A 23,024-nucleotide genomic window follows, 5' to 3' on the forward strand; every position below is an offset into this window, starting at 1 on the left:
AGAGGAATAGAAGTTAGAGCGGGCAGGATGAAGGCAATCATCTTTGCATCATATTTACACTGGCAAAGACAGGATTTGTATTCCTTAGAAGCCAAGTTAATCATTTCTTTTGTCAAAGTTCAACATGTTATGGCCCTGGTTTCCTTTACTTCTTATTGATTTTGCTGGGCTGAAGGGAGAAATCAAAGCTACCCATCCAGTAACCTTTTGAATGCTAGCTGCAGGTGAATTTTCTAGCTGGGGGTGTCCATCGGAAACCTTGCTTTTTTTCTTGCTTTAGTTTCTGGGGTGACTTTCTAGACTGGCAATAGCCCAGGCTGCCTTGGCGCTATGCCCTCATGGCAGGACAAATTCCAGCTCACCCCTCTACAGCGTGAGCTAGACACATTCCCACATGCCACCAGTGCAGTGAGGAAACAGCTACATTTTTCTTTCAAGACAAGAAACATGCCCTCATCTTCCCAAACTTGCTCTACGGACCTCTTGGGAGACTAGGGAATCCTGACTGGGCAGATGAGGAAAGCTCCTCCCATACTCTCTGATGGAAAACAGAGGTGTAAATATATAAACGTAGAGTGATTGATTATATGCTGACTTCCATGATTTGTATCTAAGAATAAATGTATCATCTTACTTCCGTACTGAGTGCTGGCAACCTGCTGCTTTCCTTCAGCCACTCACCCTGCAACTCTCGATGAACAATACCGGTCTCTGTTTAATCATAGTCTCTATATAACCAGAGACCGGATATATAAGTGCTTGTGTATACAGCAGAATAAAACAGAAGAAGTGATTGCGCAAACAGCAGAGCTAATGAAGCTTGGTTTTTTATGGATTTGGATCTCAGGGGCTGATTCTTGGTGTCTAAAAGGGTGTGAGCACAAATCTAAGTTTTTCTGGTGTGAGGAATCTTTCTTAATGCTCCTCTGCAGTGTGGATTTCTTGCTGTCTGCCTGTCATTAGGGGCCCTCTTTTGGGTTTTTTTCCACTACATGCTGCCTGCTTCCCTGAAGCATGCAGGAATCTTTGAGGTCCTTATTCCAGTGTCAAATTTGAATGAAATTAGTCCACTGATTCAAAAGTTACTAAGTTGAGAACAGTAAACAAGCTGATTCAAAACAGTGTGATACCATAAACCTCCCTATTTCTTAGGATATGGGGCTAAACCCAAGCATATTATAAAATGTTTTTAAAAGAACAACTTCTAAATCCAACTGAATTGGGAGAAATCTTGTAAGAGTCTGAGTATCTCTGTAAAATCAATGAAAACTGGGATCTGCTTATCAGCTTGATTGGGGGAGCCCTTGAGGAGAGCACACTCATCTCTACAGACTTCACTCTTCGGCTAGTACCATCTCAAAATCCCTTATCTTAGCCCAAGCAGCCCTGAACGCACACTCCCATGGGAACAGCCTGTCTCCCCACTCAGTGGCATAGTGGTTTGTGTGTCTAATGCAGGTATATAATAAATCCCATTCACAGAGGTGATATTTACAATTACAGAAAGGGGTCAGTGGACAAGGACTGGTTCTCACCTGTCCTGTGTCTCTGCCGTAGACGAAATGCTAGATTTGGGGAAGAAGAAGGAAATATTTCTCTGAAAGATTATTTGTAAATAAATAGAAAAAAAACCAAACAAAACAAACCACGGCAGCTGTTCGAGGCCATTCAGACAGAGTGCCCACATTAATCCTGGTAGAACGAGCTCAGTGGGTTGATGGAAGTGCACAAGAGATCAGTTTAGCACCTAGCTATGCGGTTTATCAGCAAACCCATCATTCATCACACTGACATAATCTCCCTAGTACAAACATTCACAGGTATGGTAAGAAAAAGATATTGCTGTAATATTTATGAGGTTTCTTTGCTATGGACCAATTTAGGAGTAGAAAATCTTTCTGATCCAGTATGGTACCTGATCTGGTATGGTACGAGATATTTAAGACACAAGAAAAGAACCCGATTACTTCTTGGTAAGTACACTGACAAATCTTACCAAACGTGATGATTTTCCTCTAATTCTTTCACTGCTCCTTGCCAAGTAAATTTTCTTTCTGCCACGTTATGCTATCGAAGATACTTTCTTTGAAAATAATTAAACCTCTCCTTCTTTTAAAGGAAAACGTGTGAACAAACACTGCTGTATCTACTTCTCCACAGATAAAGCATCTACATGCCCTGCACTCGAGTACCACTAGGTGTCCGTGTTTGCCATCACACGGCAAGCTAATCTGCTATAAAGAATTAACTCTTGCTTGTCTTCAAAGTGCTTATACCAAGTATGATGTGCGGTGTCTGGGCATGACGGAGCTGGTTCAGACAGGATCCCAAGACCCACCGCTTCCAGTGATATGGGCAGAGGGTGTTCCAGAATATTAAAAAATTTCTGCAGATCGTTCAGGTTGATTCTTGACAAGTAAGTAATTTTTATTGCTTAAGCACCAAAGGTGAAACAGCCCTGAAATATTCTGAGGAAAAAGGCCTGGTGAAGACAGCACTTGGGAAAGCTTGGGACTAACAAGGCACTTCCCAGGGAGCATCAGCCTGGGAAGTGCTGCCCTAAGCGGCTCCCCACTACCTGCCTGCGATGCTGCCCTCTGCACTGCGGGCTGAGAGGCAGCTGACCTAAAATGTCTGTCGTGGGTGTTTGTCAATCCTTTCTCAAATAACTAAACATCTGTGATGCAAACAGATGCTTCAATTAGGGCAACACCTGTAAAAACATTATCCCAGAGGAGGCAGGTGTGCTCCATGACCCTCAGGTACCATCTAGCCCCGAGTTCCTGTTTTTTCTGATTCATTAAAAATAGCAATTTAATATAATCAGAACTGGAAGTAATCATCCCCTCTAGGAGCCCTCGGCACCTGGTGTGATCAAGCTCTTCCTCAGCAGGGGAAATATTCACCCCCCTGGCTTTAGAAGCCTACCTTTGATGTGTGAGGGAGGGAGCTAAGCTCTCTCTGCTCCCCTGGAAGCTGTATGAATTTATATCACTTGCTCCTCCAACATTCTCTGGATGGAAACATGGACCAGGGCTTCCACATGCTCCAAGCCACTGGCTGGAGCCAGTGCTAGAATAACACATTTTCAGGGAAAGAGACCCCCTCTTTGGCAGGAGGAATTAAGCAGGTTCCCTTTTACAGATGCAGGTGGTAGGTGCAATCAGTTAGCTCCAGTGGGGGCCCACAGATCATTTTTAGGTGCCAGCCACAAAGAACAGAAAAGGAGCTCCTTCCTTTTGCCCAAGGACTTCCAAGTATTTAGCATGTCTGTTCTGTGTCTTACGTACCACCACACCACAAAGAACATTTACTTACCAAATTAACCCACAGCAAAGTAATCTCTCTAGAAAGCTTGTATTATACTAATACATATACAGTTTGTAAGCCACTGAGGAATAATGCAAATACAGCTGACTCCCAATGACAGAAATCCCTTCACCTATGAAGTGATCCCTCAAGCTATTAGTTACTTAATTTGTTTTTAGAGAGTAATTTTCCAATCTCAAGGAAGTACATCATGCTTCTTTCTACCTGCAAATTGGAATACAGATGGGCTGCTGATTTCTCACATGTATTGCATTTGGTTTGGAAAGAGAAAGAAAATAGAGAATGCCCTTAAGGTTGAACTTCACAGGTAAATGGCTTCAGATTTTAACAGGTAATGTTCACTTTTATTATTCCTGTGATAAAAACCACCACTAAAGCCACTGACTGGATGTATTTAAAACCCAGACAGCAGTCTAATCTGTGTATGGTACAAGATCGGGGAGAGACATTGAAATAAAAATGACAATGCAACGTGCCTTTGCAGAGCACAAGGCATAACTGAAAGAACTGACACAGGAACAAATCTAATGAATTACACAGAAAGCAAATAGCCTTAAAATGAGGAAGAAAAGGAAATGGTAGCAGCAAATAGCAAATGGTAATGAGGAAGCAGGAAGGCCCCAAGCAGTCTGGAGTGAACATGCCGTATGTCCTGAGAGAAGCTAGCAGGAGCCCCAGCCTGTCTTCACGGTGCCTGCCACCAGCAAACCATCTCCCATCTGCGTTCACTTGCTCCTGGGCTAGAAAGCATCACTGTGCATTCAGCGTGTGAGTGTTTTCATCAGGATATTCTAAACCTGATCAAACTTGAGCTCGAATAGAGCCTTGCCCTATGTCACCAGTGAGCCACGCAGCAATTGAAAACTCCCCTCTCTACTGCAGGACATTGCTCACTAACCTCTGAGCACTGACACCAGCAGTTTGTGTCAGACACTGACTCTGGTGAATGAGTTTTGTCATGATTTACAGGACCCTTTTTGCTTCTGGGAACACCCAAGCAAGTGCCTGTCACCTATGAGATGGCGAAGTAGAAGCCACTGAAATGATCCCAGGACCCTGCTGCAGGGGCATCCAGGCTGCTCCAAGCGCAGAAGCCAGCTCAGCTCCAGGGACCAGCAGGTAACAGTTAGTGCATGATTACCATGAGATGGTCTTTCCTGAATGACAGTATGTGTGCATGGCCACTGCTGCATCTGTTTAGTTTCCAGCCACAAAACAGCAGCCAGAGTAAGCAAGGCTGAATACCAGAGGCATATTTATCATTATACTGGAGATGGAAAAGACCTATCAGGTCACGGGCTGTCCTTCCTTCCCTCTAAAATAGATCTTAACTAGTACTAAATCCACTCCAGTTGAAAGAAAAGTGAGAATGAATAGCTCTCTAACAATGTGAGCAGGGATTTGGGAGATGGGTGTCTAGAGGAGGATTCCTCAGGCATTTCTTAAACGGATAAATAAATGGTTTATTCTGCAAATCACAATGGATCTCACACTGGTTCTAAAAGCTGAACACAAGCTCTGAGAGGCAGAGAACTGGTAATAGTGATACTGTGGTCGTTGTATCAGCATAAGTAAATAAATACCAGCTGCCCCAGCCCATGTAGCAGCATTTCAATTGTCTCTTTCTACAAGGGTGCAAAATATTGGTGTGCTTGGTCTTCCCTGCTGTCGCACAGTTCTGTAATTAAGGTTTTAGTCCTTTCGTAATTAAGGTCTTAAGTCTTAAAGGCTTGCGAACCACATTGTGGTCTGTGAAATGTAAGGCCACACAACAGAGACGAGCTGGCTACCTGTTCTATCAGGGAACTACATGTGATGTTCATAGGAGACACTGTGAGCTGGACCACAGCCAGGGTTTTGATGCTGCTGTCTCCTCCCAGCCAGCCCTGGGGCAGATGCTGCACATACTTGAGCAATTCCTTTGGCTCAGGGCTGTATTTGAATCCCTAGGCTGGATGCCGAGGAATGACTACAACTCAGACAATCTCAGTCGTTGCCACTCACTGCCAAGTGAAGCACACAGACCAGTTATACCTGGGGTTCCCCATTTCCAAATATACCTATAGTTTGGTCAGAGCCTTCTCACAACTGAGTAGTAACAGAGAACAGGAAAATAAACATCAGTGCATTTTACCTATCTCTCACCTTTGCATCAACCCCTTTTGAGTGTCACACTGCCTGAAAACACAGCAAGCTCAAGCTGCCATACCTTTGCCAAAGCTTATAGACTGTCATTTGTCTGGCCTAAGGGCTCATGACTGCCAAAGATGCTCTGTCAGTACATAACACATGAGTATCCTCTCATGCAATATTAAGCTATTTAAAAATAGATGATAATGTAAAAAGCCATGCCCAGCCCATATACTAAATTATCGAGCCTACTCTGGTATTAAAATTGTTGTATCATTTGTTCATATTCATCTCCTTTTCCTTTTTCTGCTCCTAAAATGCTTCAATTTCCCTTTCAGTATATTTTTGAATCATAAAATCTCATATTCAGGAGCAGAATCAGCAGTGCACAGCATCTGCAGATGTAGTTAAATGTATTTCAGCTAGGTAAGAAGTTGTTTACTCTGCAGTACAGATCTCAAGCCAACATCTGATTTTCAGTCAAAGAATTTGCAATGGAGAATGAATCCATCAGGGTCAGAAGAGCTGATCAGAGCATTTAAGTATTTTGAAATATGCCAACATTGATGCAGAAATCGACACTAGCTAGTTATTTACATATATTCAATAGTACACAGAGCTCTGCTAGTTTATACAAAGCATTCTGTGTGGTGTGGCTCTGTGTCCTAATATAAATTGCTAGTTTTCTGTTGCTCTTAGGCTTTCTGCCCATCTGGTTTTGGATGACAGCCAGTTTTGGATAGAAGCATTTAGTCACCATAAACAGCCCACTTCAAGAGGCTGGGAGAGGCAGTGGGAGGAAGAATGGCATTTGCATTCTTATCAAGAGATTTAAAAAAGTGAGTAAGACCACTTAGACTTTGGTTCTGTCTGCACTGAAACAGATCCAGGAGCTGTCACTCTAGATGGGGGACAGACACAAGAAATCTTTTTCCCTGCAGAGTTCTTTGTGCAAATTTCTGTAATTTTGTAGAGATTTTCTTTTTACTGGGAGGTTAGAGAGAGAGATCAAATGCAGAAGCTGCCTTTGAGGAATTTCAGTACCAGAGAATCACTCTAGTTTTCCTACTTTGTAACTGGCTCTCTGGAGTGCAAACACCGAGTCACCCACATCCCTCCCTCTAAAGCCTCTACAGCTCCGAAGGATGCCGACCTGAGAGCGCCAGCAATTCTAGCGAATGCTTCCTTGCAGCGTACGGAGGTGTTTCTATGGGGACGGACTGTACTGCAGGAGCTATGAGCTGAACCAAGAGAACCTATTCCTGTCAGCAGAATTGCTCTGGACTGAGCTCAGAATCAGAAATACGATGGAGAATACCTGGCTCACCTCTGAGTCCTTCTTGGTCCTCAGGCCTCTCTACATATCTTCCATTAAAATGGAGTCAGTGCTTCCCACCCTTTCTATTTTGTCTGACCAAACAAAGAGGAATACTGCCTAAGCTTCACCAAGAGGTTTATTTATATTTAAGCAATTAGTCAAACACATGGCTGGGATCATAGTGACAGCCCTGTAACCCAAATGTACCAGCTTTGCTCCTCTCAGAGAGGAGATAACAGCAGAGACATCTGGATGTGCAGCGTTCTGTAAATCAAGACACAGTAAGTTGTTCCACAATAGGAAGAAGAGACAGAGATGGCACATGGGACGTATAAATATGCTAACAGAAAGGAAATCTGATGTTATGGTCTCAAATAGCACATACCTTTCCTGTCCAGCATCTCTTGCTGGTGTCCCTGCTAGACAACCATATCTTGACTGTGCTGGTTTTTGGACTCGGGCATTTGCTGACATCTGCAGAACAGCTTGAATGGAGGTGTCTGAATTATTTCTGGAGCATTTTTTTCCAGAAAGTAAGACTAAAGTCGACCCAAATTAAACAGCATATCCAACTATAAAAAATGCTTTTGATGATAAAGACAATCAGGCTCTGTTCCACCCAACAAACTGAACCAGAGCATCAGTCTGTGTTTGATCCTATAAGATTGAAGCTTTTCTCATGGCATTTGTCTCAGAGAGCTGGAACCCAAATTCCATTCCTTTCCCTTCCCCAGAGAAGCACAAAATGGAGCAGATATCGTCCGTGTTTCCTCAATGACACAGAGCCAGCATGACTGGCTCCAAACCCTTCTGCTGCCAGTGTTGCAGAAGGTGAGAAAGGCAGATGGCTGAAATCCTCCAAGGAAATCCCCCACCTGCCATGTTTCACAGCCACAAGATGTTTTAAACTCACTCAGGGTTAACAAAAGCACAAGGATAGACTGAAATCAGGGAGTACTGACTAGTTGCTTTCTTTCGTATGTCCAGTGCAGTCTGAGCAAAGCAGACAATCCTGACCTGGGAGGCCAAGGGTTTCAGTCAACAGATGATTCATCGGACATCAAATCCCAAGACACTGCTAGCAAGTACACAAAATCTGATCATGTATTCTGGCCAGGAACTTCGTGAAACAACCCCAGGTACAAAAAGCACAGGTGAAGGGGGCACAGTAAAACGTCTACACAGCTGACGAGTTTAAAATAGTAACCCCGTTGTCTGCGTCACATACCTGGTACCATTGGAGGAGAATTGAAGTCCAACAGAAGTGTTAGAAAGACAAGGGACAAGCACACTTTGCAAGAGCAAAGCATGGGCACCATGCACATCTGTCTTTATCTACACCAGGGCATTCTTCCCTGGCCAGAGTTTTGAGAAGGAAGGAATCAAATAATCTTCCAGCAGCCCTGTTCCCCTGTCAGACAGTGTTCCCAGCTGAGCGTGACACCCACTATTTTCTTGTCAGCAGAGAACCTACAGCTTCCCTGATGTCAACATCAGGGAATGATTAGGATCTACAGGTCCCTGATTAGCCACCTCTGCTTTTAAATTACACTGAAATAACAACAGTTGCCTGAAGAACTAGGAACAATGGCTCATAACAACCAGAGGAGAGACCTCAGACTGATGTCCTCTTGAGAAGGAATCAAATGATATTCAGAGGAAAAGCACAATAAGATCACCCTAGGGATGCTTTAGAACAAAGCGAATCTCAGTTTGTGCACTGGATCAAATTTGCTTGATACACATATCCTCAGATTATATTTCCTTTATAATCTAGATAATTATTTTAGATAGTCTGTTGCTGTCTGCACAGTTATGCTTTTAATGTAAACTGTAAAGCAATATCATTTCAAACAATACCTGCAACAGGTCTCCCCCCACCCGTCAAATAAAAATCAGGCATTTCCGAGACAAGCAGTTGTAGATTGCTTCAAAGCTATGTTTTCCTGCTAAGGTCCTGCTGTAAAAAGTGAGTGGGCAAAGGCAGAAAAAGAATAATCTTGTACTCTCTACCTCTGCTAGCATGCAGGGATCAGGATTTAGTGGCTAAGGACCACTGTGTTTTAGATACATATAAGCCTGATTACGCTAGACAGATACCCTCCCCAGTGGACAGCCATGCCCAGCTCCCAGAACTGTTATGAGAGCAGCACACAGGGCTGATGGGAGAATCTGCCTTCCTATGTCTCACTCCGGCCCAGCTCTAACAATGCCCGTTCATCACAGACCCTCTGCTGATCTTCACTGACCTGCCTCAAGTGCTCTGGACTCCCCTAAAACACGCACACCTTAGCAATGAAGGCTGGATATCTGAGGGCAGCATGGATGGGGAGCCCAGCATACAGAAATGCAAAAGCCTGCACTGATTCTTGGTAGCATCATAGGAAACCGCAACACTCCTCCTTCAGGGATATTAGCTCCTCAGTATGGGTAAGGATCTGAACAGAGAAACCAAAAACATGATGCAGGATTTAAAGTATCCCCTGCTGGGTTTTTTTGCCTAGATTGTTGAATGCACAGAACAGATGTTTTATATAAAACTAGCTTTATTTTTAATTGGAGGAGATGTCTAAGCCACATGGTCCTGTAAGTCCAACTCCCCTCTGCCATTGCTGAAGAGGCTAGCTTGGCATCACTCTCCTTTTCCAAGTAATTTCCTTTTTACAGATTTAATAGCTGCTATTTCTTTTTTTTATTGTCAGTCCCTAGGTCCCGTTACTATAAATTGGGGCCTTAGGCCCAAAATTAAATCAAAGGTGGATTTGGATAAGTTGCTTTTAATAATTTTCAGTAGTGGGTTGGCCTCAGAGAACGTAAAGGGAAATGCAGATTTGCGATGGCAGAAACTGCATCGGGAGGAATGATGACAGTGAGTGGTGTTCTTCTCCGAGCTGCTGAAGGAAGACCTGGTCCCAGCTGGCGTGTTTTCCTGCCCCTTCTCCCCTTGCAGGTGTCACACTGCAGAGTCAGAATTTTCAGAGGGATTTAGTACATACCAGAAAAACCAGGGCACATTATCGACATGACTGCTAGACAGTGCTGGGTGTCAGGCAGGCTTCAGGCTGGAAGCACGTGTGATGGCCAAGGGCACTGTCCTGTCCCAGCACGGCACTGGGTACGTGGCTGGGCTCAGCGCAGGCTGGCCGTCTAGTGCCTAGTTCTATTGCACCCAATGCAGTCCACGAGTTTTGATCAGGCTGCATAAGTAAACTATGCTTGAAGCCACGTCCACTTTGAGCAAGAGAGTTTGCAAAACTGTTGCATGCCCATACCCTCAGCCAGTGTCTGGCCCTGTGGAAAAAGGATCTCGAGGGAGATGATAGCTTGTGTTTGAGTCCTCCCTATTGCTTGCCTTGTCCACTGCATCCACTGAGCCTTTTCAGCATTGCTGCATGATCTTCAGCCACCACGATGGGTGGCAGCTTGAGTTCTAACAGTTAAATCCTGGGGCTCTCATTCCCCTCTCCATAATACTGCTATTTACTTGAGGTGACCTCATTTGCCAAGTGATGTAACAGGGTGCACGATCGAGCCTGGCACGTCTAAGCAGATGTTTTCAGTGGACACAGAAACAGCATTATGAAACAAAAATATCGCCTAAAACCTGAGCAGCACAAGAGATTACAATGGCCTTTCTGCAGATCAGCTTACCTAAAATAGTGTTTAAAGGCCTTTGGCTGCAGCCACACGCTTCCCTTTTTAAAATGAAAGACTGTTGCTTGTACTACTGTAATGTGACTCCCAAAGGAATCAGCAGCTGCAGGTTTTGAATTTTATCATTCTTGGCTTCTCTGTTTGATAGAGTTGACTGGAGCATGCCCAGAGGACGCTCCTCCCATAAAATTTTCTTCTTTAACTACAATAACAAAAAAATTGTTGCGCACTTATATTTGTGTTTTGTTTTAGTTTCTAACAAGTTAATAGATTCTATTTAAAACAAGTATATAAAACCAAAGAGTTTGATAGTTGATCTGACTTGCTTTCTTTCAACTGAAAGGAAATGCTCATTGACTTTGCCATTTACATTTGCTGTCATGTCACATTATCAGGGAGGGCTAAATATGGATCAATGAAGTCCAGCACAAACAAGTAGAAGATTGAGAGGAGCCTGAAAGAACTTGCTATGTTCGTTTATCAAAGGATGAGCAGAATAATAAAGTCTATTGATAAGCACATTCCCAGCTTCTGCTTAATCTCTTTTACCGAAGACACTTTGGATAAAATACTCTGGCCTGTGCATTCACTGTTACATGTAAATGGTTCCTGGACGAATATGTTGATTTCTGTCCTTGCTAGACTCAATATAATCAATACAGAGGTCTCAGCTTTCAAAGACAGATGTCTATGTTCACCTACAACACTCACGCATGTGTTCTTTTGTTCCCCTAAAGCACATTTCTCTTTTGTGCACAACGCAAGCAGAGGAAGGTGATATGAACATCCTCAGGGTATTTGACAATGTGAAATGCAACAGTGTCCAGGATAAACAAAAGATTTTGGTAGCTAGGTGTAAAATTTTCAGCTTGAGATCCAAGTACACTTAATGTTTGACATTACCATATTCAGTAAGTCTCTAAAGCCACGTGGAGGACATGTTCAGGGCACTTCAATTAGAGAGCTACTGCTGGGGATTTCAGAGGCACAGAGGAGGGACAGAGCCTGAAGTCAGTGAAGTTTAGCATGAATCGAACATTTACTTCCTTTGGGTTTCTTTTGAAAATCCTAGGCTAAATATCTTATCCTTAATTGGCAGATATAAAGATCTGTGCTCAGGGGAACTACATTTGGTTTTTTGCTAGTAACTGGGAAATAAAGATAAGCTGTGTAAGAAATCCTATTGCACAAAGACAGTGAATCCATAGAGTTTGACAGTGGATCTGACTTGCTTTGTTTCAGTTGGAATAGCAAAGGATTTTGTGGCATCCTAGCTACGGACAAGAGGGACAACTGGAGCCTACGCACAGAGGAGTGGAGACATGGGAAAAGCACAAGGCTATGGCAGAGCTGGGGCTGCAGAGGCATAGGACAGATGACAAAAGGAGGGCCCAAGGGTGGACAAAGGAAGATGGTGAATAACAGCAGCAGTAACTAACTAGGTCGATAAACAGCCCTCAGTGCTGATCAGCACTTGTAATGAAATCAAGCAATTCCCATACAAAACTTTGATTCAGTTTGAGATAAGTTTCCCAGTCTGCATACTGGAGAACCCTAGAATGAGGAAAGAAACTATTAACCTTTTCTGCACCTTTCTTAAACTCCACTTACTATTACCCTTAACATCCGCGGCCTATCCTCCATACATGTGTTTGTACGCTATTAACATTATATTCATTGCAATTGCACCTACTTAACTTGAATAGCCAACAAGACACTTCCTTGGCTAAATATCTCCTTTTCCAGTCACAGAATTGTGTTCCCTTAATAAATTCCATTTCACTAATGCATTACTTCTTCACCTATGCTGTAAGATTTTTGGCATAAGCATGTTTCCTTTCATGAAATGTGAGGATATTTTGGACGATAATGATAAACAATAAGTAAGCAATTTCCTCTATCCCAGGCAATACAGTAGCGGAGTTGTCTGTCCAAACCTCATTAACCCCTATCCAATCTAAAGAAAAAATCTGCTGAAATGCTCTGGTTGCCTGAGTAAGTCCTAAGTGGAAGGAAAACACACTTGAACTAAAAGAGGATGAACTTAGCCATTACTGCATGAAAAGAGCTTTTACTGTTGCATCACCACACATTACGCTATAATTAGAGCTGGTAGCTCCTTCAATGATAAATTTCTGCAAGAAAACGATGAGAGCAATGTAAAACATCTTCCTTTCCTTCTCAGGGTTTGCATGCAAGGCCTTAGCAAGTAGTGACTCTATTAAGAGCATGTACATAACTTATCATAGCCTGCACTGTTTCCTCCTCTTCTTTCTGATTCCCCTTTCTGTTCCTCCAGCAAAAAAGGTACTTCTTACCACACTGCTCTGTATTGTACCATAACTAATGTCTGAATTGATCCACGGTGCAGATAAATGAATGCACCTCTCTCCTAGATCAAGGGTATTTTTGTCAGTAAGATGCACCATTGAGGCCTGGGAAAAAACCAAAGAGAGTCTGAAAAGTCCCTGCAGAAAACAGGAAATCAGGGGGAACAGTATTCAGAAGCAGTCTCGTTCTTGGCAGACGGACACAGATTTTTGGCCGCTGCTGTACTACTGCCCAGCTGCAGCAGCAAGCTGTCTCCTCCCCTCCTGTGCTGAGAAGCTCCTGGGCTCCCCAGGGACAGCCTGCCCCACTGCCCTGCTCCTGCTGGGGAAGCTGGGGTGCTCCCCACAGAGGGCAGCAGGGGACAGTTGCGGTTCCCATGCCCTGAGAGCTGGGCTGCAGCTGTCGGGAATGAGGAGCACAAGATGTGGCAGTCCTCTGAGACAGGCCCCCTCCCTGGGGTTGCAGGTAACCTGCTTTCAATGCCTAATGTTGCAGAGGATAAATATCAATCAAAATGGCCAAATCCTGAAAGTTTTCATAAACTCTTGGAGTTTGCTGGTCTTGAAAAGTGAAGAGTGCTCTCTCAGCTGGAGCAGTACAGGCTTTCCATCCACTTTCCATCAAGATGGGCTTTAAAGAAAAGGAGATGACCGAGACGTTTTTTGCCAAAATTTTTCTCCTTTTTAAAATAAATCCCTAAATTGCACAATTTGAAGAGACAGTTTGGCACAGAAAGCTTGAAAGAAAAGTAGAGGGGAAAAATAAACATTTCAGAACCCTAACAAATGCGTCTTTCAGTTTGATATAAGAAGCACAAACTGTAGGTCTAATTCAGGAGAGCACCTACACATATGAACAAGCTCAGTAAAAATCAACAGGACTTAAATCACAGAATCACAGAATGTTGGGGGTTGGAAGGGACCTGGAAAGATCACCTAGTCCAACCCCCCTGACAGAGCAGGACCACCTAGAGTAGATCACACGGGAACGCGTCCAGGTGGGTTTTGAATGTTTCCAGAGAAGGAGACTCCACAACCTCTCTGGGCAGCCTGTTCCAGTGCTCTGCCACCCTCACAGTGGAAAGGTTTTCCTTATGTTAATATGGAACCTCCTGTGCTCCAGACTGTGTTCTTTTGTGAGCCAGGACTGATGTGAATACTTGCAATCAGGACAAAACAAGCAGCAGTCCAAAAAAAATGAAGAAGCATTTAAGTATGCAGTGAGACCATCTGATTCTGCAGTATCTGTACAGGGTGGGATGCTATTTTATGTCTGGAGAGAGGGATGTGGGTCACTGAGAAGTGAAAGACTTGGTTCCATTACCCAGTCTCTACAGTCTCTATTTATTCTTTCTGTGTCACACCGATCATATGGCAACTTCATTATAAACACCACAGTCACGTCTCATGGATATCGAGGATGAAGGCAAAAGGAGCACCTCCAAAACCAGACCACACATTTTGCCATTTCTGTTTCCCTTTCAGTGACACTAAGAAATCTGAGACTTATTTCAAGAATGTCTATAAAGCTTTTCTCTTGTCTTCCAGCCACAAAGTCCCCAAATAAAAGTAAATGATACTACAGAGACTTTAGATAACACAAAATATCTTTCTGTCAGGCTGAAATCACCAGTAAGGAGTTAAAAAAAAATAAAATGTAGACGAGCGTACATTTTCCAAACTGAAGCCAAAGAGAATCATAGTTCTTTGTAGGTATTTCCAGAGTATTTCCATGTACTCACCACAATGGCAATAGTACTAATGTAGCTAAAGCTTATTTCTTTCAAGTGAAGGACAATCTCATCTTCTACAGAAAAAAACCCAAACAACATTTATCACCCAGTTTTATTTTTTTAATCTCCTTTAAATTTGGCAGCCATTTGACATCATCCATCTCTATTAGGATGCCACGAGTTATCAACTGAACAGTAACTCATTTGTTATTTGGAAAATTACAATCCTAGGTGATTCTCTCTTACAGATTTCTACAAGGTGCTGGCTCCACTACATACATTTGGTTTCTGTTTGTATAGTAAATGTCATTTACATTGGCTGATGCGGTTTTCCTTTTCTGATCACCCTGTGTCATTTTATGCCACAATTTTTCTCAGCCTTAATTCCACTTTGCAACCCACTAAAATTTGAATCATCATCCATATCATCGGCTTTTCTTCTCCTCTTACAAACTACACGACAGGAAATACTCAGTTTCATGCATATTGTTCAGCAATAACAAAGGCACACTTTAATTTATTAGAATTATCATGTGTTACCATAGACAAGAAATAGAACTAATGTAAATTAATGTTTTAACCATGGTAACAGAAACTGCATCAACTATTGACAAGGTGCAATTCTTTAACTGATTCAAAGTCTTCTGCAAACACATCATCTATGATTCTGCTAGTAAACATGAACAGTCCAGCAAAAATGGACCGCTTTCCCAGCTAACATGTATTTTTTTGTGAAAAGAAGTAAGCTTATTTTTAAAAGAATTGTTAAAGCATTTTTAAATTACTAAAAATAGGAAGGTAGTCACAAAAACAACACAGAATGAAGTGAATAGTGATCTGATCTCACTTTACAGAAAGAAAATTTAGCCAGTCAACACCACTAAAAATGAAAGCATTACTGTAAAAAACTGGAGGAAAACAGTCATTCCAAAAAATGGGCTACAGCTTATTACTATCCATCTACAGCTATAGGTGTGGTGTAATAAGCACAGGTTCAGTTTTCCCTTTTTATGGAATTGTTTCTAAAAACCTCCTTCGGTAAATGCTAGCAAAACCTTTAGTCTCAAGCAAAGTAAACACACTGAAAGAATTTGGTGCTCTTCTTTTGAGGTACAAGTCTGCTCTCACCATCGTCCACAAGGATACCCAAAATAGGAGGGTTTCTAGAGCGGCATTGGTTGAGCAAGTGCCTCTTAGCTGGATTTCTTCACGAGTGAAAGCTCCAGAACCACCTGCTCACAGTATGAATCTGCTACAGATCAGGAAAACTGCCCTGGGACTTGAATAACACTTTCTAAGCCTTCACCCAAAGTTGTTTAGAATCGGGGATGGAAAATGTAAAAGCCAACATACCTTCCCCTCTGGCAGTTCAACAGGTGTGTGCTACATTAACTAACCCTGTCTCCATGCCACTGCCACCTTGACGTCATTGTTACTGGGTTGACAAAAGGTTTCCATGACAAACCAGAAAGCTGATCTGTTATCTTCCCTTTGGAGGAAACTGAAATGCCCTCTCTCCCGTATTCTGCTAGACCCACCCATCTTGTTTTTGGCATGTAGCACAAAGGGTGCGTTTTTGCGATTGATTTCAGCTTCTTTCTGCTCTGGAAAAGAGAAGCCAAGTTGTTTGTTGTTTTTCCCCTAACTTAAAATAGAGGGTGTCACCCTCATTCCGCTGTGATCCCACCCACCTCACCCACAGCACAATCTTTGCAGGCATGTTGACTACCATGCTAAAAAGGAGAACAGATAACACTGAAAGAGGACAAACTTTGAAGCAATGAACAGAAAATGTATTAAGACAATTGATTCTTTTCTTGGCTATAATTTATTACCTCTACTAGCAGGCATGGCCCATAATAGTTAGCAGATGTTTGAAACATCTTGTTTTGAACTTTGCCTAAGATTAAAAAGAGATCTTGTACTGTTTAAATAGCGCTGCAGAATGAAATAAGGTCACCTTCTAATGTGACAGAAATGCCTTAAATAAGGGGGACTGTTTTATATTCTGTAAATACTGAGGAAGCTAAATTTCTGCACAGAGGCACCCACACATTATAAATTTTATGTGTGTCTAATTTGAAGCAATTGACATGAAATAACCCCAACGGAAAAGGCTGGCCCAGCTGCCTGAACGCTTGTTAGGTTTTTGCTACAATTTACCCCAGGCCTACAGCTCACCACAAGCAGGAGAAGGCTGGACTAGTTTGGCCATGAACACTGAATTAGCAAATTTGCAGGGCCAAATTTATTTATTATTATCATTGCTATTCTCACTGCATCAAGGGAGAACCTAGCAGTCCTCAAAGAGGTCCATGTCCTGGATATGGAAACAAAACCAAAGAATCTTCAAGGAGCAATAAGATACGTTTCACTACAGCTGTGCATCCCCACCAGCCTTACTGCCATGCTGGCCCCAGCAGGGATTCCACCCTGTGCAGCAACGCAAATTCATGCTTTATTTAAGCACTGGGGGCCTGATGCTAAATTCAGTCTCACGGGCATAGTCCCTGTGAACCCTCTAGGACTACTGATTCCCCTACCTCTTGTTCCTACAATGATTAAACTTCAGCCAAAGGCTAACTAATTAACTGCAACAGATGGCTGAGCTTCTGATTTGAGGAAGTTAACATATAAACAGCTAATTTAAAACCAGGTTTAGTTCTCAAAATGAATTATTGTTCCCTTTCAGACTGCATATATTTCTTTGCTTGTCAGCGTGGACACTTTCTGAGTTTTTCATGAATTCCTCATACTTGCAGGTTTCTTGATGGGCACAAACAGAGATCTTATGCGGCAGACAGCTCTGATACGAAACAGATCTTGAAAGATCTGCTGTAGTGAACAAAGATGGCCCTAGCCTTTATACATCTGGTTTGAGTTAATATTTTTATCCCCTTTGAATACACGAGATTTTTTTCCTAAGCTAGGCTTTTCCTAGTACACATGTTTCTTCTGATTTTAGTAACATAAGGTTGTAATATACTGCTCTCGAACAGATGTGATTTTGGAGCATATCCTGAGGGGTACTGCTCACCTTCAGAGAGAGGCAAACTCTAAACCAACTGTTTACTGTTGTCTTTGGGGAAGACAAAATGCTTTTCTTTGACTCCCATTAAGATAATTTTAAATCCTGCTGCATGACAGCTGGTTACAACTAATGTGACATGTAATATTAAAGATGCTATTAGTGAATATGAAAATAGCTAACACTTTTGCAAATATAATCAATGTATTTAATTCATTGTCCCAGTGAGGTTCACAACTCTTAAGACCTTCAAACCAGTGCAGGACTTAAAAAACATACACTTAACCTCAAGTCAGTGCTAACTCTATTCTTACTGAGCAGAGCACAGCATATGCTTAAGATTTGGGGACTGTGCTTATTGGGCTCAGGAAACAAGTCCTGTTTATGATTCAGCGCAAGCCATTTGCAGCTCTGTATTCATCTTCCTTGTGACCAGTAACGTGCCCACGGAATTATGACAGGCCAGTGGCAGGAAACGGAGCACTGGTCTCATCACCGAGGCCATCAGGCTGAAGGAGCAGGGCAGACAGCACCAGCCCGGGACAAGCCAACCCACGCGAGCCCCAGTCAATATGTTCAATTTACAGCCAGAGAACAGGCGAAGGAAAACCACCACAGCTAATTAAACACCGTAGTATTTAGCATAAAGAAACTACATGCAGGAATAATACCCACAGATGTTTTTACTACACGTTTACAGTAACTCCACCACTCCCAGCAGGCGTCAACGCTCCTGACTCTGAGAACACATCGCCTGCATATATTTTTTATTTAATTACCATGATTTTCAGAAATTTGCTGTGCGGAGCTCAGAGCAAAGTCATTAATCTTCAGTAATCTCTTTGAGGAACAATTTCAACTTTTATGAGCCTGGAGCCCCTCTCTAAAGCGGTGGCTGTGTTGTCTGAGTGCTGGATTTTATGCCAGGCAGTTGTCATGGCAACGTGACAGGGAGGGGAGGACCCAAACAATAATTGAGCATCAAAGAATTGTAAGTGCAGGGAAAATTCAGAACTAGATTCCATATTAGAGCTACAGGCTGTCCAAACTGCAGAATTTAAAGCTTAGGAAGACTGGATATTATTATAAGCTCTCTTGGGGATGTCTGTATTCCAGTAATGCATTATCACTGATCTGTTCCCATTATAATCCATCCATTTCACTGAAAATGACATGTTTGTGGGGCAGTGGAAAAGCAATCTGAAAAGGAATAATGGCACATGTCTGCTTTTTGTAGAGAAAAGGGAAAGAGGGAGGAGGAAAGAGGTTATAATCAAAACTATATTTCAATAGCAAGCCCGGCTGTTGTAAAAATAATAATGGTCTTGGCTATCCGCTTGTTGTGAAATAATGAACCTTCTGCACCTTTATAATATTATTGCAGGCATTCTATAGAGCACCCTAATAAAAATGGATGGCTAACTAAATGAGAAAAGGCTGCTGTGTTGTTTTATGAGGCAATAATCCAGTTCCAGAACACATAAATCGTAAACTCCAAACCAAAAAGTTTATACCAAAAACACAACAGAACTGTATTGTTATTGTTACTCTGTTGCTCTTGTATATGCTGTTACAGATGTGTTTTCAAAATAATTAAAGTATGAAAGAGTTAGCAACAGAGCAGAGCATAATTATGTCTCTAGAGTGCTGAGTGCCCCAAGCTGTTATGAACTTTCATATAAGGAAGGTCCTTTTTTTATGTTCACATCGATTGGTTTGCTGCTTAAAGATGGGAACATACAGATATGGAAGATACAATAACCTAGCAGAAGGCCACTGCTTGAGACACAGATGATCTTGGTTTTAACTCCAACTCTGCTTCTTGTCCAGTGTTTAACTTGGGCTGCTTCACTCTCCTATATCCCTTCTGTGTGTTGCAAACACGGATAGTTCCAGTCACCTTTTCATGAGACAGAGTACGAGCTTGCATTTGAACCAATGGTTATTTTTTGCAAGAAACTTGCAGTTTGGATTAGCACATTTCTCGCAAGGCAAAAGCCACTGCAACTCTGGTGAAACCACCAGTCTCCTCAACAGCATTGCAAACCCCTGCGCCTACGAGAGTGGCGAAGTGGCTGATATTCTTCCCTCCATGACGATGAGATCTGCAGGTATTAGGGCTTGCCCTACCAAGGACAAGCTTACCAAGCTATTTGTATCAGCAGGCTGTTCTTTTTGTTCCTCACTGCTCACCCAGCTGCAGGCATTAGTGGCATACTTTTATGTTTTCAGCTTCCTTATGGAGCAAAACCAGCGTGGGCCAGTTCCCCGCAGATCTGGGCTGTGCGGTCAGTCTCCAGCTGATGTAGAAGCTTTTTCTGAGGGTCAAGCATCTATGTCTCTCAGCCATGTGGATTCTAATGTGTGTGTCCATAAATACACATATTCATACTACTGCATTTCTCCTAATTAGGTTTCTCTCTCTATCCTTATGTTGATCTCCATAGAAATTATTTTTGAGATCATAAAATTCTGTCAATTTTCTTGACATTTGTCCAATGGGTACAAAAGTTATTAGAGGGCAAAGTACAAACAGATGTGGAAAACACGAAAGAAAAACTTGTTTCCTTAGAAAATTAAGTTTAAAACTTTCTCCTATCAAAAGGGTAAGGACAAATCTCTTCAGGATTTCTTTACAAACTTGCCTGCCCTATAATAATTCTATTTATATCTGTATCTGTCGACTAGCCAGGTTTCAATCCGCTTAATACATGCCATGTTTATTTTCTATTGTTCTGCTTTGTTAGTAAAAATATCATGTGGCCCAAATCAAATGCCCACAAAAGTCTACCACTGAGACACTATTTCCTCTATTAGCCGAATTATAACCTCATAAAAAAATACCAAACCAGTTTAATTTTATTTTCTATAAGCAGGTGCTAACCAGTATTACTTATATGAACCAGACTTAATCATCATTAATCCATCCTCTTTATTTGTATTTCACTGTTCTTCCTGAAGTTAATATACCAGTTTACAATTCAATTGTATTTACTAAAAATGAGACGTAGTAGATTTTGAGACCTGCAATCTCTACATCAAGTCACAGGTGAAGAGAAATGATTTGACACTTATGAATCCTCTTACTGTTTTCATTTTTAGGTCAAATGCAATTTCTGAAGGTTTCTCAGGTTCTTCTGCGTTATCTCTATCTCATGCAGGAACACAGATACCCATTACTATGTCATTAGAAACCGCATCGGTTGTGACTGCTGTAGGTTAGACAATTCTTCTAGCATGAGAGACTCTGCTATGGGAACTTGAACAGAAATTGGAAAGCGGCTCCCTAATGGACATGTTAATGCAGCCTATTTGTAACACAAATCCCTTGTCCTGTTCCTTCTGCACAGGACCAAATGGTCCCGTTACATTAACACCTTTAAAAAGCTGTCTTGCAACAGAGGTCAAGGATCACCGGTGCCCGACAGCTGAACTATACTTTAACGTTAGCCATGAGTCCTAGAGCCTGAAAATGACTGATGATGGGTATAATCTGAAGTTGCTCAATACAAGTGTGTAAGTGCAAGCATAGGTGCACATCTGTTTGCTTCCACACTGCAGTCACGTTTCACTAACGCTTCCTCCTACTGCAATGTGCTAGAAACCTGCACAGCCTACAGGACGGAACGGTGCTATCAGCAATTGCTCAGCACAAATCATTTAGGGCTCGTTTTAAAGCTTCAGGATAAGCAACTTTTACTTATAAACTACTATAGCTCTTCCACTGCCTATGAGGCAAGACGGTCTATGGTATGATGGCTTGTTTTATTATCTCAATTTCTGATTCAGTATTCTTTACTGTAACCAATTATCTGTGCATTTAGACATTTAAAGATGCTTCTTTCTCAATCTACTCTTAGCTGCCTCTGCAGTAATAACAAAGCATGGTCTTGGACAGTTTGGCATGTGATTAATAGCTGTTCGGGCTTTGGCAGTTTTAGCATATGCTAATTGGGTTAACAAGGTACTAAGTGCTCCAAGGTGTTATGAATGTGTTGTAAAATCAAAAGCTCTGCTGTCAAATGCATTCATTACTCATGGTCTGCAATTTGCTTGCAATGATCCTACTCCAAAAGACAGTATTCTAACCATTTCTCCTACTGTTCTGTGAAAGACATTAGCACAACAGCACAAAACACATCTTTAATCAATACTGTCTCGTTTCTACAGAAGGAATCTCAGCCAGCAGGAGACTAGAGAGTGTCAGATCCCTCCTCACCTGCAGTGGACAGTCAAGCCACAGTGGGCCCCTTGCCATGGGTTGCTCTCACCAGGCTCCTCTCAGGCAAGCAAGACACATTTGGCCACCTGGGCACAGCCAGTCTCTCAGAGGGCTGTGGATCTGGTGGGGATTTGCCTATCCCTGTGCTCTGTAGGGGACTCCCATCCACTGCTTGGGGCTGTTCCACATGCCCTCACTCCCTGCTCTTCTCCCCAACTCAGCCTCTAGGCTTTATTGCTGTTCCCATTCTCCTGCTCCCCACCTTTTGCTCTTTAGACCTGATTCCTAATTCCCACCTCTTGCTACTCAGTCACACCACTGCCTGACAGTGTTTCTGATCTTTGCAAAGTACCAACCACGGTAGTCAGACCAAATGTCTGTTATAGGTACCCAGTGCTCTCCATTTTACAAGTAATTTCAGACAAAACAGTCATGTTACTGTTCAAGTCTATAGAACAGATCAGAAAGTCACAGTATCACTTGCTTCCATTGCTCGTTTTGCTGAAACATGCCCAATTTATCCACTGACTCTTACTAAAATTCATATCTTCTGTTGTCATTTCTGTGGAACAGAGCAACTCATTATTTATTGCCCTCTTCCTGTTCCTTTTCATTTCCCATTAACACAAAAGCTTTACTCAACAATGGCATTTGACATTGATTTCTGCTGTATTTGAAGTCAATAAACCAAGATAAACCATGTATCTTTGCCTGATTACACTTTGTGACAAAAAAAATCTCTGCCTGCAGGTTCAACCGAGCTATACTGACCTGAGTAACTGCACTAGTCATTTCATACAGCCAAATCACTGAATGAAATTAAAACTAGATGATGGGACTAAAGCACTTCTTTGACTAATCAGCATCAGTGAACAAAATTCCTGGCAACAAAGAGGTTGAATCTTACATGCTAGACATGTGAAGAAATGAAGGATAGGAAATATCTTTTTTTTCTTCAAAAAACTGAAGATGGAGTAAACCACTGCACACTATGCAGCAGACATGAAAATAACACATAAATAGGAGAGATCCGGTAAGGAAATAGTCACCCAGTCAAGAGTTTGTTTGCATAAGACTTAATCACCCAAGAACAATTTAGCAGAAGCTGGAGAGAAGTGTACAAAAGATGACTTGTTCCAAGGAACAGCTGACTGTAAATGGTAGCAACTCCTTATGCAATTAACACTCATCAATGGAAACAGGTGTGACAGCAGGAATGAAATTTTTTATCTTTGGGTCTAAAAACACGGCTCTTCCCTGCTTGACTAGAAGATTAGTG

The 23,024-nt window shown here is 42.2% G+C and overlaps 1 protein-coding gene across 4 annotated transcripts in view; it reads right to left on the minus strand.

Moving 5' to 3' along the window:
- Window positions 1–23,024, minus strand: part of KALRN (kalirin RhoGEF kinase) — a 525,904-nt gene that overhangs the window by 96,852 nt on the left and 406,028 nt on the right. For 3 of the 4 annotated variants that reach the window (XM_086466145.1, XM_086466144.1, XM_086466146.1), the window contains exon 34: window positions 1,536–1,565. The exons of the other annotated variant lie outside the window; for it this stretch is intronic. In XM_086466145.1, coding sequence (XP_086322271.1) covers window positions 1,536–1,565 — 30 coding nt within the window. The remainder of the gene's footprint in view (window positions 1–1,535; window positions 1,566–23,024) is intronic. 4 annotated transcript variants of the gene reach the window in all.

This window comes from Leptosomus discolor, chromosome 5, assembly GCF_034619465.1.
Source record: "Leptosomus discolor isolate bLepDis1 chromosome 5, bLepDis1.hap2, whole genome shotgun sequence".
NCBI classification, from domain to species: Eukaryota; Metazoa; Chordata; class Aves; order Leptosomiformes; family Leptosomidae; genus Leptosomus; species Leptosomus discolor.